At 42.0% G+C, this 21,121-nt stretch overlaps 1 protein-coding gene across 7 annotated transcripts in view; it reads right to left on the bottom strand.

The window, feature by feature from the left end:
• The window catches only part of LOC127366381 (intermembrane lipid transfer protein VPS13B), a 315,825-nt gene that overhangs the window by 102,956 nt on the left and 191,748 nt on the right, over positions 1-21,121 (bottom strand). For all 7 annotated transcript variants that reach the window (XM_051405186.1, XM_051405181.1, XM_051405183.1 and 4 more), the window contains exons 32-34: positions 9,769-9,972; positions 5,363-5,489; positions 3,717-3,860 (exon numbers count right to left, since the gene is read on the bottom strand). In XM_051405186.1, the coding sequence (XP_051261146.1) occupies positions 3,717-3,860; positions 5,363-5,489; positions 9,769-9,972 (475 nt within the window). The remainder of the gene's footprint in view (positions 1-3,716; positions 3,861-5,362; positions 5,490-9,768; positions 9,973-21,121) is intronic.

Here is a 21,121-nt window from a genome sequence, read left to right as displayed (position 1 = left end):
AATACTTTGGGAGCTTGTCATTGTGGCAATTGCATGACAGCCAGATAGTGATGCCAATAATGAGAGCTTCTACTGTAAATCTACATAAAGGAAGGGATGGCAGTGAGGTGGCATATAACAGAATGATATGGTGTGTGGAGGAAGAAGTGGTGGTTAAGAGAAAAGAGAGACTGTAAGAAGAAGCTGCAGGGAAGATGAGATATTTGCACACTTTCAAAGTTGTTAACTGTCGCTCTTTCTGAAGAGTACAATAACGTTACAGCAGAGCTGACACACAGAATGCAAACACACAAACAAACACACACAGGGTCAGCTGTTCTGTCATAAAGCAGTGTTACAGTACCGGCTCCCAAATAAAAGGCTGCAGGCAGTTACCATGCAGAGAATGTGGGGGCCATGTGTACGTTTTGTGTGTGTGTGTGTGTGTGTGTGTGTGTGTGTGTGTGTGTTTGGACATGTGTGCGTGAGGGTATACACTTCTGTGTTGCTGGGTGACAGTGCCGATGACAGAGCAGTGAGATAAGTCCCAGAAGCCGCTCTATCATCTATTCATAGCTTCCTGGCGGTTGGGACCTCCTGCTGCTGAAAGCTGCCTGATCTCAAACCAGCCTCACTTTATCATCATTAACATCAACCAAAAAATACAGAGATGAAGTCAAACTGTGACGGACCGTAGCTAATGCTGCGATAAACATTCTACTAATGCAGTGACTTAAAGAGCTACAAATCTGCTTATGGAGCGTTTAGAAATCATTTTACATTTGCTTTGCATCTCAATCAAGTGAAAACTGTGGACAACTGGCTACAATGCACAGCAACATAGAATGTAACAGAGTATAAGAATATAATAGTCCTGGACAGCAGCTGTATGTATGCATAGAAGGGTCATAATGAATGTGTGTATGTGTGTGTGTGAACAGATTCTCTCAGTGAATAGAAATGAGTGAAATCACACACAAGGCTTGCACACATTGCCCACGCGCCTGGCTCGCCTCACCACTGCCAGGGAACCCAAAAGCCCCTACAAAACAAATTCATTAACTCAGACAATAAAACACAGCTGTGAGGGGCGATGGGAACTGTTTGAAATCAATGCCCGGGATTGTGGAGAATCTGTTCGAAGCAATGTATTGGAAAGAAAAAAAAAACTAAAAAGAGAAAAAGAGAGAGAGAGGGAGAAAAGCATTAGGAAATGAAAGAGAGTGAGCAAAGGAGCAGTGTTTAATTTAAACCCTTGCTGGGGACAGCGCTGACTGTGAGAGCGGAGATGCTTTATTGAAGCACAACAACAAACCACCAGATGCTTGAGATCCACAACCTGTTTTTAATTGAATCCTTTGAACAGGTTGTATAAAGGAAGTACAAACAAAACTGTCAAATACTATAAATATCATCACGGAAGTTGGGTTTGAATTTAAAAAAAAGGAAGAAAGGAGAGATATATGCTCCAAATCCAGATTCTGATATTGTGGAAACTGGCAATGGAAATACATCTGCACTTTATGATTATTATTTGTAACGTGTTAGCAGGGGGTGGACAGGCATCTGTTTTATTCTATCCAGCTAGTCTATTTTAACTATATCAAAAGGCTTTACCTGTTCCAAACTCATACTCCAAACAATGTCAGTGCACATACTACTGATATTATGGTGGTGGTGTGTCTAATGTGTTAGTGGGGGGGTAGACAGGCTGCTGGCAGCGCAGACTGTAAGGGAAGTGAATCAGCCCTCAGGAGCTGGTCTGAGCATGGAATCACATGATGCTGTAGTTGAAGACACCACTAGAGGGCTCTGCAGCTTGTAGAATGAGCTTCTGCAGACCGGAACATGCCAAACTCGACCATGTCTTAGTCATACTGACCTCCCTTCTGCAGGGTCTGAGCCAAGCAGCCGGACAGATGCGGTCGCCAAAAGACTTACGACACTGAGATAGATGGAGGTACGAATAGTTTTACAGAGGGTGTCCAAAAAGTCAAAGCCAGACCACATTTATTGAGAGTAACCTCCATGCTCTGCAGCTGCACAGAGGTGAAGACACACACTGACTGACCTCAGTGTTAATGATACTGTTACGCTCCATAATGGCACTACTATAAAACCGAATGAGTAAAGAACATGGTATAATGCACCTGAAATTAATATGGTATAATAAAAGTAAAAGATTTCCCAACAACTGTGACCAAAAAGCAAATATTAAATGAAAGCTGAGGTATTTTCCCAAGCATATATTCTTCATTTCTCAATAGTGGATGGATGATCATTATATTACATCACTCTGGACCTGTGGGTCATTTCAATTTCACTTAATCCAGCTGAAGGCAGCCATAACACAGTGGTTAAAAGTGCATTCCTGAACAAAAAGTTGACTGTTCCCATCCCTGGATAAACTGGGAAACATGGCTGGGGAAAAAGAACATAACACTGAGCAGCTACTGTCACAGTGCCTTTGAGCAATACCCTTAATCCCCAGGTCCTCCAACTGGAGCTGCTCAGCTCAAATGCACAGAAAACTGAAAGCATAGAAGCGTTTGAGTGTATGTGTGGAACTAGCTGTTGCCGGAAAATTTGAGAAAAGATATTCAGTTTATGAGTTGATAGATAATTGGTGAAGGGGGGGTGACCGAATTTTTTAATTTTTAGACTGTTGCCAATGGACCTCCCAGAATAGCCGTTTTTCACATCCTGCCTTGAACCTGGATGAACCCTCTGCAGCCGTCAGCTGCCCCTCAACAGAATCAAGCCATGAATCATAACAAGTCAGGGGTGAGGGCTCCGAGATCACCCAAATCAAAACCAGATGCACAGCAGGCACCTCCTTAGGTGTGTAAATAACTAAATAAATGAATAAATAAAGAAGTGCCTTTTTCTCATTTGTTTCTATAGTGTTGCCCTAATAAACTGGACGGATGGAATAACTGTAAGATGTCCATCTTAACATTTGATTCTATGATGTTGGTTTTTGGCGTGACAGTCTACTCCGTGAATACGCTGTATATACAAAGAATGTCCTTTTACTGTCTGTATTATCATTATTGCTAACACAAACATAGTGGGATCACTGTACCGTTAATGTGTCTTTTCATTTTTCCTAGGAAGCCAACCATATCACTTTACGAAAGCCTGAGTCATCTGACGTACTCACTGCACATCAGCACACATGTCCTCCCGTAAAGCATCCTGAGAGGAGTAACAGTAAAATCACTCTATCAACTCACTTAATTTCACCCCTGTCCCCCTCCTCTTCTCTCCCCTGTCCCCCTCCTTCCTCTGTGACTCTCATCCTCACCGCAGCTGGTAAATATTTTTATATTGTGTTCCATTAGAAAGCTTTATTAAGCGGTCAGACGGGGCAAATGGCGCCTGGGAGCTCCCTGTCCTGTAAACAATAGAAAGGGGCCTGAAAGCTGCAGCTGAGCACAGCACAGTAAACTAAGGTCACATTAGAGAACTGCCTTGCTCTGAGTGAGTAAATATTTAAATGTGTTAGACTCACCCAAAATAGTCAGGGGCAATAGTTAGGGGGCTCTGGATCTGAAAAACGGTCATGATGGATTTTTGAGCTAAACTGGCACAGCCCTATGTAGTGATTTGTGAATGGATGTATGTCAAACTGTGGTAATGCACTAAGATTAACAAGACGTCAGCAAGAGAGAGGTGATCTAAGGGCCAAGGTGTGATGTGTACTCGAATGTATGTACACTGTTGAATGTATGTACCTCAGCACTTTTCTCAGGAGCGTCCATCCCCACCATGTTGTCTTTGAGAAGCTGCTGAAGGAGCTGCACCTGGGCAACGCTGAGGTAGAAATCCAAACTGCTGGTCACATTTACCTCCAGAGAGTGGCCACACACCACCACCTCCTAGAGAGAGATGAGATAGTACAGGGGGAAATGAAAAGAGGGAGGTGGGTGGAGAGAGCAGGAAAAACATTCAATAACACATCAGGATTGTTTGTGAACTCATGGCCTGCTTCTCTCTTTCTTAACTTTTACATTTGTGGTCTATTTACTCTCTATCTCCCCTCTGTCTTGCTCCGTTTAGCTCACTTGTTCCCTATTCCCCTCTTCCCTCTGTCCTCTCCAGGGTCCCACCCACAGCCAGCAGTTCAAACCTCAGCCTGGAGGCTTACATCTAACAGGATATCACTCACTAACACTCTGGGTTGAACCGCACACACATGGGCCAGACCTACAGTAACTACGCACAATGGTATTTGGCCACCACTGTGTAAACATAATCTATTCAGACCCACTGTTTAAAAACATAAAAGGACTGCTAATATTTCATTCAATATCCATTGGAACGTTAATATTGCAATTAGTTTTTTCTCATATAGATGTATAAAACATATTAAGAGTATTATCCTTGTGATTATGATTAGTAGTAGTAGTAGCAGTAATTTTAACACATAAGGTCATAAGAACATAAGGTTACAATAATAGTTAAAAAATATCCTGAATGTAAATTTAGACTGTAGATTGTAGATCATAAACTGCAGATTATCATAAATGAATAATTTAATAAAGATAGCCATTACATTTATGTGCTAAGCATGCATAAATTTAATTAGTTGAAAATACATATGAATTTTATTATAGTAATTATTAGAATGAATCTACACTATGTAGTTCAAAGTCCTGTTTGTGTTGTTACTGGCTCTGAGTCTCCATATCTCAGAGAGTCACACAAATCACATTTGTGTGTGTGTGTGTGTGTGTGTGTGTGTGTGTGTGTGTGTGTGTGTGTGTGTCAGTGTGAACTATGGATTAGCTGTTACGCATTGTCAAGGGGCACGTTAGCGTGGACGGACGAGGCATCAAAGAGGCAGGAAGTCTCAGAGAGCCGTGCCAAAAAACATCAGCTGTATAAGCAGAAAGGTTTGAACTCTGTGGGTCAAAAGCCTCCATTACACGGTGGACTGGCTGAGGGATTCCTAATGAGTAAGTTACTGTATGTTAAGAGGCAAAAGGTAAATACTTCTGACATCTCACATAATCAATGTCTATTTTCATACGGACAACGGATTGTGAGAGTAATGGTTACAATCATGGTTGTAACAGGTCGTGGTCAAAGGGGACAAGAAGTCAGCGTAAGCAGTGAACAAACTTCTATAAAGTAGATGAAGAAACATGTGTAACCTCTGACTGACTGTGAATTTCTTAGAAAATTCTTGTTTAAGCAAACCCTTACATCCTCATGACCTGTTGTCTTTAGGATCAGATATTAAACTTTGATGTTAAAAATATAAACAGCCATTTTTGGCTTTTCCTTCCACTGTTTAAGCGGTTTTCTGCAGATAAATGCACTTGTGTAGAAAATGTTCACGCTTTTAAGAGAAAGATCATAAAAAGCCAATACTGACCTCTGCCTGTCCGCAGTCAGGGGACAGATTCTTACTGAAGATGATGGCTGGGGCAGCAGTCACCCGAACTGAAAAGTCAGTCAGGATCGGTGTCAGGATGGCCCGCCTCTCTTGGTGCCTCCTGATGCTGAACAGAGATACATACAGGGTCAAACTGTTAGCAGACACTTCTTCACACAGGTTCTTTAAATTGCATGCGGCTGTTAATGTTAAAAAAGTGAGATTAACTATGGGATGAATTTGAACATTTGGAGATCATTATAATCAAGGTTCTTCGGTTAGAAACATATCCTTTCAAATGAATGGACATTTTCATTTAAAAAGTGTCAATCACTGAATTATATTTGAGTTAAAAGTGTATAGTTCTGGTAAGTGATTCAACACAAACAGCAACCATAAGAGACCACTTGTTCATTCCCCAGCTTTTATTTACTAATAACATGTTATGGTTACCAGTCGTAAAATATTTGTAAGACTGCCTACGAATGGCAAGTCAACACAACACAGTCAAAACCACAAAATGTTCAAAACTGAGCTTTTGTTTTGCCCTTAGCTGACAGGCAGACACACATTTCAAACTCGCTCTGGCTTTTTTAAATTCAAACCATGAAGAGCTGAACTCACAATAAGAGACGCTCGCAGGCCAGACCTGTGAAATATTCCCATAAGTGAGCTTTCTTAAATGTCTGGTCTAACACATTTTAGTTGGAAGCTTGAATACGGTTACGGAGACAGAGTGAGACGTTATTTGACAAGTCTCAATTGGGAACACCCCCTAATTGTATACACAAGATCAAATGGAGACCTTCTCACATCAACTGTCTCCATTTCACTAATGTTCATTCCCACAATCAAGTCATATTTGTGGGAACATTTGTTAGCAGTAAAACAAATATACAAGTGGGCTTTATAAGGTGGTGTTAATTGCCACATCTGCTGCTATTAAAACAATCAAGTGGTACGGCTTCCAATATTTATAGTTGGCTAGGATTATAAAAGGCCCCGTTTCTAGGTGGCCTAGAGTACAGTACTTAACCAGAACCAATATCATATTCACTTTTGCTACACAATTGTGCATTACCAGTGCCCTTAAGGGATTCTTTTCTGACACATTTCTTTGTGTTGAGAGTTTGAGGGAGGCCCTAATTCAGAGGTGAAATGATCTGTGAGGCCAATTGGTGTTGGCTAATCTCCCCTCGGACAGGGATTGAAACAATGAGTGTCTCGTTGCAGGGGACAGGTGCTATCCTTCACCAGCAAAGCCAAGAGGCGTGAGGCTCGGTTTACCAGTAATATGGGGTCCTGACTGGTCTGGAGAACTCTGTGTGCCTGTGTGTGTGTACCTTTGAATGGGTGTGGTGTAACGCACAAAAGATGGAAAGAGTGACTTTGTTTTCATACAAAGCTACACAGTGTGAACAGTAAGTGCAGATATCCGTGGCATGGACAAAAAAGAGAGAGGCCTGCGCTGGGTGGCTGACAGGAGGCGAGCAGCAGAGAGTTCACAGCTCCATGACACAAGGTCTTTCCTAGCCGGCAACTGCACACTGTGACGAGGACAGATCCTGTCAGTGGATCCACAGTGCTGGAATTTCCTCGCAAAACCTCAGGAAGCCAACTGAGGCCACTGCAGATCCGCAAACTACTGGAATTGAACCCGAAAAACTGCCACAAGTCCAAAGCTGGAGAGGGAGAGGGGGGTATCGATGTAGGGAATGAGGGAAAGGTGTGAACTTTGGAAGTGGTGTGTGTCAAAACTTGTTACAAGCGAGGTGGTGTACTCCTGCGGGTGATTGCAGCAGACAAGTAAAGCTGTGAACTCGACTCCCCTTTCCTCTGTGTGTTGGAACATTCTAAATCACATGTTCAGTTATGACTTGGTCGTGGCGGTCGCTGAGGTTGGGATATACAGTGCAGCACACAGCAGTACAGCAAAGCCCATTTTCCAACAGAACCTCCAGGGCTGCTCCTACCATGGCGAGGAGAAAGGAGAACGAGGAGGCAACCACAGCCACCCTGAATGATTTCTTTGGAAACTAAACATGAGAGTTAGGGTGAAATTCACAAACCTCAACAACAGCAACTTTGACCTTGTCAGCATGAGCACACAGAAGCATACTTACTTACTTACTCACTTACTTACTTACTGGTGTGACTCTAAATTATCAAAGATATGAAAATGAGAAGAGATGATGCTAAAACATTCTTATTATTAGTTGAGTGATTGCTACAGCTCTCTGCATTGGCAGCAAGTCACTGCCAAACTTAAGTCACCTTACAGTTGTATGTTACAGTATAACACAAGAGTGTCAACCCTTTCAGTACAGAAACAACTGTTAAGCTACATGTTAGGTCATCCTATGATCAAGTTCTGAATAGAAATCCAGACCGGCAGCTATTGTATGTCTAAAGAAAGTTGAGTCTACTCAAAAGGCATTCAGTATCTTCTGGAGCTCAAAGTGTGAGCCCAAAATATCACCTCATTGCCCTGTCAGACAATCTGGCCTTGGCACTAGGCCCCAGCAGCCCCATTTTCATCAACAGAGAGACAAATTGAGAGTAAGAAAGAAAAAATGTGAGCGGATTGAGGCTCAGTAGCCCCTTGCTCAATATGAGCTTGTCAGACTCTAACGTAGGTCCAAGTCCGCTACTTAAAAGGGCTGTTTTACAACAGACTCTGGCTGCCAGGGTTAGAGAAGGTCGAGACAGAGGAGGATTTTGGGATGAATAGTCAAAACTATTGGGGAGACAGAAGGAGAGTAAAACGAAATCAGGGTGGTCTAGTGGTTAGAGATACCATCCCACAGGTCCACTCCTTTGTCTTGTTGAAATGTCAAAAACTAAAGCTCTACTTGTTTGCTCATTCTGAGTCACTCTGGCTGAAAGCATCAAAATGACAGCATGACTGCTTTTGCTATTCTTTTATACTGGTGCTAGCCCCATGTATTAGACAAGTTTGATGTTTTATTTTAAAAGCACCTCAACTTTAACCTGACATTAGCCTTATTCTGCCAGCAAAATATGTATTGGCTGGCTTAACCTGGAAGAGGTAAATCAACTAACTTCTACTACTAGTACTAAAGTATTTTTGCCTTAATTAGACAGTATGCAGCAGGGAGCTGACAGGAAATGAGGGGCGAGAGAGAGAGTGGGGATAACATACGACACGTTGGTTGTTACAGCAACGGGTCTTATGGCAGGTCTAAGGCCTGAGGGTTCAGCATCAGTATCACAGACGTATATGACATACAGTGAGGAAAATATCAGTGTTCGTGATGAGTATGTACAAGTGTGTCTGTGTGAGCGTGCTTGAGTGTGTCTGCATGTGAAAGGTGTGTGTATCTCAGCCCGCTTCACTCTAAGCCCTGCTGACCTGAGAGTGCTCAGTCTCAATCAGGCCCGTGTTGACTCTGTGCTGCATTCTTCCACAAGGCTTATTTTTAGTTGACGGGGAACAAATCTGGACTCTATGCCTGTGATTCTGTGATTTTTGGGCCTGTTCCCTCTCAAAACATGAGTGGAAAAAAAAGGATGTGGGGCCAAACAGGCTGTTACACTCGTGCTTGTTTTAGCTCCCGAGTCTATAAAAAAATGACAGGGTTTGTAATTATGACTGTGCACGGAGAGGCTCCATGATAGGGAGCTAACTCAATAACTACATGCTGCTCCCACATCAAGACTGATGAGATACATTTTGGGACATTCACAGCAGATCGCACACACACAGCACCTGAATAGGGGTGTAACGATGCAATCTAGCAGCAATGCGAATTATGCTTCCAGTGGTCATTGTAAGGGATTCATCCAAATGCAACAGCATGGCTCTTTTATGTATTTTTAATAATTAAGTGACAAAGAGGCTTAAGGTCAGTATATCAGGCTTTATACAGATCATATGTATTACTAATAAATAATTATTCTTGGTTAATAGTTGGCTTTTTACTTGACTTATTGATAATAAGGAAAAAGTTCAAATGATGCTAACATTATCCAGTAATATATGAGTTTGTCATGACTAGCTGGCAGACAGGCTAAAAATATTGAAACATATTGAGCATTTTTATGATTAAATTCTTATGGAAAACAGGTCAGCAAACAATGACTACCAGACAAACGTTGTTTCAGTAATTACAAACGTTTTAGTCCTGGTTTATATGTCTGGATATATGTCTGTGTTTTGTTCTTTTGCTTGTGGTTATCAATGATTCCACCAGATATTACAGACAGAACAATTTTTAAGCCTGATAGGAAGCAGCTGTTGATACACTATGTTTACTATTTTACTATTTTGGATGCACCTAGATTTCTTTTGTGCCAATAATTTCATGTATATGTCAATAATATCTATGTATCGCTTCAGTGCTTCCCCTTACTCTTAACATGCAAATACTGAAGTATCTCCTGACCTGCTGGCCATGTTCCACTCCAGGGCCGGGTTCTGGGAGCTCCTCTCGCTCTCCGCTGACACACCTCCTTTGATTCCCTCTTTCTCTGGCTTGAGTTGCTCCCACTGAGCTGTTCCGATATTGATGGACTGGAGGTCGATCTGATACTGACGGTCCTCCACCTCTGAACCCGGGTCACGCAGGATGCCAAGGTTCATTGCACGTCTAGAGGGAAGAGAGTGAAAAGGCAATTTGATCGAATCACTTTATCAAGCATATAGTGCGCTTATAATTCTTGGAAGCCCAGGCTAGGCTGTGTATCAGGTCGACAACATTTTGCAGGGTGTATTGCGCAAGTCTTATCCAACAAGCAGGTGTCCAAGTCCAACTAAAAGTATAAAACATGAATAGTTTTTTATTTATTGTTGTGGGGGTCACATTGAGTCAGGCTGTACTTTATATAGTCAATTACAATGAAGTACATGACTCCAGGAGTAGACCAGGTAGTCTGTTTTACTGAACCAGTAAAGAGGTTCTGGCAGCAGGCCCTAACCACTACTGACTTCTCTGCCTACTCAGTGGTTTAGTAGCACAAGTTTCTTACAGGATGATTTATGAGCAAATCAAAACCGCTGGTACTTGTACAGCCAGGCCTCAGATAAATAACCACACAGGCCTCAGGTGAAATCATTTGCCTTTTATAAAGTTCTGATTTATGCCAGCTTATCATTGGCAGTAAACATTGCTCAAACCCCTGGCTGGACAGCACAGTAGTCTGGAGACCGGGGCTCTTACAGCCTCTCTTTTTCTATTTCTGTCTCCAGAAACACAGGACTTCTACAGTATACACAAACTGTAATATGGTAGAAGAGATGTAGAGATATGTCAGGAGTGGGCAGCGCTGCCTGTCTCTGTAGCTGAACTGCTACAGTCAAGTGAGCAAACACTGTCCCATCAGCGCCAAGAAAAAGTGATGTCATCTATTTTGCCTTTGAGAGACAAGATCCTGACGAATTCACGAGGCAAAAGGAATAATCAAAATTCAACATCTGCATATGACATCAGGGCTTTCGGTTCGTTATGATATGTTTATTTGTGCTGGTGAATTCAAATGAGAGCTTAAATGGTATAAATAAGGGCTTAAAATGGCTACAGATGTAGCGGCAGCATGAGTAGTTTTATTTGTTTCGGCAACGTCAATGGCAATTTTCATATAGCGTTTCTCTCCCTTAGCCACACTGGAAAGGCCTCTACCAGAGCGTGATGTTATGACAATAAGCACCAAGTACAAAAACAATGGCAATGGGAGATCAGAGGTGTATAACTGGATTTAGCTGGATTTGTTGACATACAAACAAGTGAAACAGATCCTTAATCAACATTTGGAACCACATTTATCAACAGAGTATAATATAAATCAAACCAAGAGCCCTGTAAGATTTGGGTGGGATGTGTCAGTCTAGATTCATTAGGGCTTTTGTAACAGTACCTCCATCACCCTCCCCTACCCTAAACTGTATTTTTCACATTAAACAAACCACAGTTACCTCATATGCTTTCCAAATTATCTCTTAACTTCAGCTTATTTAGGAGACTCTCTTACTCACAATCAACATTACATGGGAGTCTGCAGCCAAGTCTCTGCATTGCTGAGCTGTAGGGTCATCTCCAATGACATAAATAAATATGATAAACATTTGTCTTGGTCATGCAGCCAGTGGAAACCGGTGTGATTTAATATCAAAAGACATATTTCAGCCAATCGCAGGAAACGAGAGAGCTTCATTTCTGACAAATGAGGAGGGGAGGAATTTTGGAAGTTCCCCTTGGGGTGCAATAATAATTGAAGCCAGATTTTCTTGTTGTACATGTGGGGGGAAAACACTGGCGGTTTGACATATTTGATTGGTCATGTGAAGACCACACTGCTTGGCCAAGAGGAACCAGAGAATGCCTTGGGAAAGCACGGCACTCGCTCTGCCCACCATATACACGGACGAACTAAAAACATACAGAGCGAGGCAGGTGGAACACACCCTTCTGCTGGGTCTCACATGCCATTATCAGACATCTGCCTGCCACTACCATGTGGAAAATATGGAGCAAAAATGAAAATAACAAGTCATAAATGACATGCTTTCGCAGATGAGGAAGGCAAGGAGGGAGGGAAGGGAGAGAGGGGGGAGAGAGAGCGGGAGAGAAATTCTTCTCAAACACAAGTACTTAGTTTTGCCCTTGTTCCTGAGCCAACCTTATTTTAATTGCAGGAAAAGACCACAGAAACATTATTTTTTACGACAAAATTCTGCTATTTATAAAAACGGATCAAAAGCTCTGCAGTAAGAACGCTCTGTTTCATGGCATTCATGGCTATTATTTTAAAAAACATTTCTCCCTCTTCTGACACAATTTAAACCCAATTTGAGTCCGAAAAGCCACTGGGCTGATTTCGCATCAGAGCTGAAATATGAGGGCTCCCGTCCAACACTATTATGGCTCAAAGTCAAAGCCTCCATCCAATTCAAGCCCTCCAGTGGGAAACAGCAGACAAAATAGTGAAGGCATGGCAGTGTTATGTATCTAGAACGCAGGACTTGGAAGGAGCGATTCACTGGTACTTCATCACTGAGAAAAAAAATAATGATGTTCCAAATTCCTTTGAACAGAAGATACGCAGACAAATTTACAAATGGACAATTAATTGCAAGTTATGTTCCTCTGTTTAGCATTCTTTGGGTCTATGCATGTGCTGGGCAGGGCATCAATCATGATTTGTGTTATTAAGTAGACGTGTGGGAGGACTGAGTGCTTAACATGTAGCAGATTTGGAATTGTGTGCTGAAGTGGTAATAGGATTCAAGGAGGAACCTTCTGGGCACATGCATAACACACCAGTTAACACACACATTAGCTAATGCACATGTATATACTGATAAACAGCAAATGAGCTCATGCAGAAACACACTGCTGCCGCATGCCATAGAGGCATTAGGTGTAACCAGCGAAGGATTTACTCCGCTGCTGCACACAACTTTGAAATAACATCCAGACTTGGAATATAGAACTTGCACGATAGGAGAGAATGAATTGTAAGAAAAATAAAGTGAAATACATTCAAAGAGTGTTCCACGGACACAGAATCATATTGAACAGAGCCAATGGGTAAATAAGTTAAAGGGCTTGTTGAAAAAGAGCGAAAGTGGAATCTTGGGAGAGCCTGATTACCATGCTAAGGTTCTGAAGGCTAACTGTGGTTCAAGGTTGTAAAACAAACCACTGTGGGATCTGGTTGAGGCTCAGGGCCCGATGGTAGGAGTGTGGGAGCAGTGGGCTGCAGCCTCTTGTCGAGGGGATCCTATGGGTCAGAGTGTATCCTGGCCCTTGGCTTGAAATGTCCTCCCTACCTTCCTTTCTCAAGCTCCATCCTACCCCCCCCCCCCAATCCCCAACCGGTGGGGCAGGAAGCACCAGGGTAATACCAAGCGCCGTTGGCTTCTGGATCTCGTCACTCTGAAACCCGCAACCTGAACCCACAACCCCAGACCTGTTTTTCACTCCATTTCCCCAACAATCACATGCAATACATGTCTGCTTACACGTTCAACAGCGGCAGGAGTGTATGTAAATGCGTGTGCCTGTAAGTGTGTGTTTAAGAGAGATGAGGCCCTCTGCTTCTGCTCCCCTGGTAGAACATACATACTGAGTAGAAATTTCATTGGGATCTCAGGCTTAATTTGGCCAAGTCAAGCTAAATTAGGTTTGTACACAGATGTGCTATATTTCATGAGTGTTCCATGTTCTTTGTTTTGAGCAGACCCCGACTACTGTATATTTGAACTGAAAGAGCACATGCTACGTGAAACGCTAACGGTGCATGTCTTGCTGTGTCATTGAATTTTGTGGTGGGATCTCCGCCATTCATTCAAATGTTCAAATGCAAAAGTAACATCTAAGAGTTTTTCGTGAGACCAGCATAAATAGTATCACTCATCCATAAATTCTAAAAAATAAAGGGTTCAGTTGAGGTTTTGATATTCTCTCTCTGTGGTTCCAAATGTTATTAGCCAAACCCCATTAGCACCCAGCAGCTCCTCCATGGTATTTCTGTTGTGGAGAGGCCAAAGCTGCACAGTGGCTTCTCAATCTGCTTGCTATGACTCCCAGTGGCTTAAAGCGGAGTCCCACTGGGCCCGTGTGTGTACCGAGGGGGAATTCATAAGCATTATGATTCATGAAACTTGCAATTACTTAGTAAGTTAAGCACCCCTGCCGACGGTGGTCCGCTCTGAATTGCCAGAAATTCTGCAAGTTCTGAGCTGTGGATTTATGACCCCAGTCAAGTCCAATTGCTGTTAATTTGCATCTACCAATTATAGTAATTAAGGCTCTGAATTAGTACGCTGAGCAGCCCTCGGAGTGAGAGGGGAAAATGATGTCGTGGAACATGGCGAGTCAGCAGAATATAAGACCCAGTCACTCAGGGATTTTTATACCGCTGCTACTTAAGTGATTTTTGATGACTGTAGCTTTTTCAACAGGAGTCAAACACGGTCAGAAAAACAACAAAATATCCAAGACAACAAAGCTGCGACAATGCTCCAAATTTGTCACACTTGGCAATAACAAGGTACTTACTTGTGGCCAAGTACAACAATTCCAATCTATAGTTGATTTTTTTCCTCTTTGGCACAACACGCAATAAACATAAATTACCGCTTTCCTGCATTGTGTCTAGGCTTTGATGTACTGACAAATTCCCATGACAAAAACTCAATAATCTATTCTTTTTCAGCCCAACAGCATTACTCATCTCCTCTGCTGCTCCCAACAGAAGCCTGTTATTCATTAGTCTGATTGCACTTTAAAGACACTCATACTCAACCAATTATATCATATTTACACAAGATCTTAGGAGGAAACTATAACTTCTATATACAATACAAGCAGGGCTTAGCTCAAGCTCATACCACCCTCATGACAATGGTATTCATGGTAGTAAGGGGTTGAAGGAAAGCACTACAGAAGAAGGCCCTCTGTTTACAATGACATGGCGTATACCAAAAGTGATTTCAACATATCTTAATTACAGGAGTCATTTATCTCCCATGCAGTTTACATGTCAGAGAAGTTATATTGTTATAAACACACTTGGTATTAGACGTGTTGCTCTGAAGACACTGGCTAACATGTGCTCGCCATGATGGCCTGTTGAAGATGTCAGTCTGGCCAGTGTAATTTATAGGCTCATCGTGTACTAATTCAAAATCTGCTCCTTCCATCAGAGCTCCGTGTTGCAAAGAAGCCATGAGTGAAGACTGAACAGATATTTCATTTGGCTTTGACTGACGTGTATTTCGTGGAATTCACACATGCCAATGACTACACAAATTAGACCGCTAATCTTTCATCATCTTCCATGATTCATTGTACAGTAAAAACATACAGTTTGCTACAATCCCATAGTGGACACTTATTCATTTATTAACACATTATAACAATAAAGTATGTTTAAAGCGGTATAATATCGCATGTCCTTGGCTGTACATCAGTCAAAATGTTGATGCAACTCCAGATTTACATTTCAGTCTCTGCAGTTTGTCCCTGCTAATAGCACTGCAAGGGCCATTTATTGAAACGCACAGATGTCGTTCCCATCTCCACTGCTTCTGTTCTGCTTCTCCTTAACACACACACACAACACACACACACACACACACACACACACACACACACACACAGACACAGACACAGACACAGACACACACACACACACACACACACACACACACAGACACAGACACACACACACACACACACACACACACACACACACACACACACACACACACACACACACACACACACACACACACACACTGCCTGGTCTGTTTAGCCTTAACTGTGCTCTTCTCTTGCTTCTGCTTGAATGCAGCTCTAAGCACGGAACATTCCTGGGTAACAGGGACAGTAATTCACCATCTTTTTAAGGGCACTGGATTCCCTCATACAGTAGGTAGACATCTGCAATGCATCTACTGAAAAAGGCACCTAAGATCTTCACTAGTGAACGAATGAAGTTGTGGCTGCTGCTGAAAATGGCTGACGGGTTTTTATGTGTGTATGTGTGCGCGCATCAGTCCATCTCAGATCTTCATCGACAATACATGCACTTGAAGTTGCTTCTGAGAATTACTCGGGTGTGTGTGTGTGTGTGTGTGTGTGCGTGGTGCGTGAGACACTGAGCAGGACAAAGCTACCATTTTCCCCATGTAACTGAGTGGGCCGGTATTTGTGAAATCACTTCCTCTGTAACAGATTTGAGGTGCTTCCTCCCTGCTCTGTAAATGGACATAATGCTGCTTTTATAAAACATGTCAGGCAGAGTTTTAGCAGTGGGTCCCTGATGCAGAGGTGTGAAGGGAATGCCTCACTGACTTCCTCAGACCTCAGATTGAAACCAGATTTGTGTCCCCACCAAGCAATTTCACAATGATGCAATCCCACCGCCATTTTAATTTGAGAGGACTTATCTTTAATTAATCGCTAAACACATGCGTGGAATAGATTATTCATAACTGGCTGCAGTAGGGAACATGGCAGGAGTAGCCAAAGAACTGGCTTACCCTTATATGCAGTCATTTTCATCAAGCTAAAGTAGAACAGGCACATACCTCAATGCTACTTTTACACTAATTAAAGGAAAATGATCCTTTTGCTGGAGGAAGATTCCAGATCCAAAGTCTGTCCCTGGTCTCTGGCAAGGCACTGAGCGTGTTCACTAGTCTGATTGACAAAGCCTGAAGTAAATCAAGCCTCTCTTGAAACATAAAGGAGACAGAATCACACAGGACCAAAACTATTTATTCCAGCTGACGCAGTTTCAAGTAGATTGACAATAATTGATGATAGGGCGAGAGCAATACTTGTACAGCTGCACCTCACATGTTGTACCAGCTGTCCAGATTGTCACAAAAGAAGAATACATGGAGCATATTCTTCTTGTCATTCCCAAATCATAGAATTAGAGCCCAACCGATAAGGGATTTTTGAGACTGACAACAATTTTAGAGGGGGGAAATTCACAGATTGCTGATACAGTGAAATTATAATTTTTTATTTTTAGTTAGTTTTGAGCTGGAATGAAAATGTCTACATGTTTCCCATGTGTACTGTACACTGATATAACTACGCAAAGGTACTGCTACAGACGGCTGCTTTCTTACAAATAACTTCATTAAAAATTAAGTTAAATTCTTTAACATGTTAAAGAATTTAACTTCTACATCGTCAACCAATTGTAGCTGCTGAGAGCTGCTTCTTCCCTCTTACTCTGTACTGCTTGCCACAGTATTGTAAATCACAGCGCACTCTGCTGGATTAACTGTGCAGTGACACCAATTTATTAACAAGCATTTTTGTCTATACCGGAAAACATAACATCATCATAACGGGTATATCTGATAACAATACCGGTACGAAACCAATATGTGAAAAGTCAATATCGGCCGATAATATACTTAAAACTGTTTAGTAGAAATACAGAAATACACTGGACTCGTCAAGGCCGTAACTACATACTATCATGACAAACAGGCACAGAAGCACACGTAAACACAAAAGAATCTATGGCAAAGCTGGAACCACCTTATGCATTAAAGCATAATGCTCACATGCAATGTACATTCACTCTATATGAGTCTCAAACCAAGACGGTTACAGTCGTCAGAGCATTCCATGTGATTTACTCCTGCACATAAATTGTTCAATTCGGGCTTCGGCAAGGAGGGTGTTTTATGGAGCTGTAAAATTAGGCTCACTTTATGGATCTAACAGCATGAACCACTACTGTTTTTTCCACTTGATATTGATTAAGCGGTTCAGTATTGCCAAGCTGGTTCACATTACTGTACACGCAGGCGCGTTGTGTGTATTTTTGAAGATGCTCATTTTTATCTGTGAAAATAAAGGTCTTTGGCAGAGCACTTTGAAGTTGATTACACATTGTTTACAGCAATTATTGAATTCTGACAAATGTTTAAAGCAACAAGATTACATATCAAGGCCTTATCCTTCTTCCGATAAAGAATGAACATTTTCCTAAACAAAGTCAGGGAAATGATGGCCATATTTGATTAGGTTAACGTATGCTACAGGTTTAGCAGACAGGCTGAACAAACATGTAATCGGATCGCTAAAACAGTAGGTCCTGCTCGTTGACGTTTGCCTTGACCTTAAACAACATTTTGTTCTAATTCAAATTTCCTTCCAGCAAACAAAAGGCAGAATGAAACTAAATACAATGACTTGCTGCTGGAAGCTTCCACATAATGGAATTAAAAACTTATGTCTAAATCACAAGCTTTGAGGAGAGACAGGTCGGACTTCGAGAATATGAAAGCAGCTTAGCGGGCCCTGGTGCGGCCCAGGACTACAGGACTAGAACTGCTTTCTCATGAGATAGTGTCCAAATACTTTTATGTCAGCAAGGAAAAACAGCATAAAATAATTACAATAATCTGGGGCACACATGCTTCCTACATCAGCTAATTCTTCCTCCTCCTCTGTAAATGACTGCAGAGCCAGTGTTTATAATTCTGAAGCGGATCTCGCATTCATCCAAACCGCTGAGTGTATTTATACAAAGTGACATTTCTATATGGGAGATTTCCCCCTTTCCCCCTCTAACTGAGGAAATCACATGGGGGGAGTGAACTCCTGTGCTTACCTAATTCCACTAGTGATGCCGCTGATTTGGGGAGGGAGGGAAGAATGGAGAAAAGGTACCGACACAGAAAATCAAACAAGAAAAGACAAAGTAAACATAAGACAACTCAGTTGAAGCAAAGGACGGTTGTCTAAAGCTTATAGGCCTTTTTCATAGCAGCCATTTTGCCACAACAGGAAAGCACAGGTGTTACTAATAACATTAATGATGGCTAAGTGTTCCAGTAAGCCATTACAGTGCGACAGTTAACAGTAATTCATTATTTACACGTGTTTTTTTCTTCTGCAACATTTCAAAATGCCTGGGTAATCTTCTCCCTAGTATGTATTTAAAGCAGGTAACTGCTCATTGACGACGTGAAAACACATGATTTACAATAAAAAATCTATAGCAGAGTCTTCTAATTCCTCCATTTAAAAAATATCAGGAAACATGTCAACACAAATCATTATCCATAATGGACTGTGGAGTACTCTGATACAACTGATTTCTGTTGTGTCATCAAATAGCTTTGCATGTGATCACACCAATTCTGCTGCTTCATTTGCAAGTCAAATGGTCCAACCTCTGTGGGTTAAATGAGGTGAAAGTTCTTGTACGGAAACATAGTGTGAAAGAAGGAGAAAGAAAGTGGCTGAAGATATTATGAGGAATAGGCAGAAGTCTCACATTCAGTGTGATTAGAATGCCGTCAACAGGTTGCTGAGATGGCTACATCTCAGAGACCTACAGGAGGTGAGAGTGGGAATAAAGGCTGCCTTCAATCAGCATCATCTGGAGCTTGTCATGCTCAACATGTGCAGTGACAGTGTTGTCTAAGAATCAGCCTGAGCCTGGTTGTTTCTGTGTTTGCTGGCACTGCACCTTGTTCCAATAAGGAGGAAGAACCATGCAGAATGTGAGAACCACAAAAGGGACAGAGAAGCTAAGGCAGATGGAAGTCATGGAAAGTGACAGAGAAGAAACAACTGCTGTGTGAGACACAGAATGAGTAGAAAGACTGACTTGTAGTAATTAAGGAACACTGCGAAAAACCTAAAAAAGCTCAAAGAGAGATAATGATAGAGAAATTAAAAGAGGCACGTTCCTTCGGAAGATAACCACCATAGTTTCCTGCTGCAACACCTCTGCTCCCAGCTTTCCGCTCTCTTGCTGTTGCTTGTCTATACATCATGTTTATATAATTCCCTCCTCAATAATTTTCTACTTTTCTTTTAGTACCCACTCTTCACATTCTCCTCCCCTAACATCTTATTCTTTTTTTCCTCTCCTCTCCTCTCCTCTCTTGCCAGTCAGTGTTTTGGTACAGTGACTCCAGAACAGTGGGGAGGAAGTGGCCCCTGCAGGCCAGGCTCCTGACAAACCGCAACTCTAAACAGGCAGTGCTGTGAAAATATGGCATTCAAACAACACAATGCCAAAACTTCTGACCACCATGCCGACATCCAAACAGCTGCAGGCACTGGGAACCTTTAATGGGGAAAAAACAAAGAGAAAGAAACAGACAGAAAAGAGGGACAAAATAATAAAAGAAGTAGCAGGAGGGAAGTTAAAAATCAAAAACATGCTAAACAAAAACTGTCTGCGTTGAGCTGGAGACTGGACTGGGTATTGTTTTTATTAAAAGGAACTGAGAGATGAGAAAGACATGATGCTAACCAGTCAGCCCCACGTACCTCTGTGGAATGGAGTTTCTAGCCCTTGTAGAGGTTTTAAAAGCATACTGAGCAGAAGAACATGTTGTGAAGCAAGAGGCTGCAGAGAGAGGTTGAGAAATTGAGTGAAGGATGCTGCAGGAAGGAAGCAAGGAAGGAAGGAAGGAAAGAAGGAAGGAAGGGGGAGTTGCGCTTCTGTTGAGCAGAAAATCTGTACAGAGAACAGTCCAGGTGTAAAGAATTAGAGGAGATGGCACATCAAACGGGGGCTGCACTCGGCCTCTTTCCTGTAGCCCTGGTGGCAGGAAATGCTCTACAGCATCCTGTGAGCTGACCAGAGAGAAACTGATGAGAGGGAGCAATGAGGAGACCAAATAAAGTGGTGGGAGGCAGAACAGAAGAGGGCACATGTAGAAAATGTTCAACAACATCCTGCACAGAAGAGGGAGATTAGGGGAAAGGGGGGGGGGTTATAAGGACACGAGGAGAAACAGAAGAAGGGATAGAATGGAGGAACAAGAGAGAGAAGGGAGAGTAAGTATAAGGTAGGAGAACCCCTACAACATCCTGTGAGATGACTTGGCTTTACATGAAGACTGAATCACATACAGTGAGGGGAGCAATACAAAGCAGGCATTAAGTTGAACTAGGTCTGTTAGGGTTGGGTGGAGTGGAGGAAGAATTAATTAAGAGCAGAAGAAAAATGAATTCATGACAAGAGGAATAATGGAGAGAGTAGAAGAAGAAGAAGGAGGAGGAGGAAGGGTTTAATGATACAGACAAGAAAATGCTAGGAGAGCTGGAAAAAAATATTAAATATTTTCTTCAAACTAACATTTTGCAAATATGAGTTCCATCTGTATCTCTCTATTTGAGTCTTTCAAAAGGTAGGATCTCACTTAAATAACCAGAAATTCTACATCTATATCACCTCCCTAATGTTCTTGAGATAGTGCCAGACTCAGTTATAGACGGATAAAGTAAGTAATTCTAC

Source organism: Dicentrarchus labrax, unplaced genomic scaffold (genome assembly GCF_905237075.1).
Source record: "Dicentrarchus labrax unplaced genomic scaffold, dlabrax2021, whole genome shotgun sequence".
NCBI lineage: Eukaryota > Metazoa > Chordata > Actinopteri > Moronidae > Dicentrarchus > Dicentrarchus labrax.
Note: the sequence above shows the minus strand (reverse complement) of the source record. Positions and strands in the feature narration are given on the sequence as shown.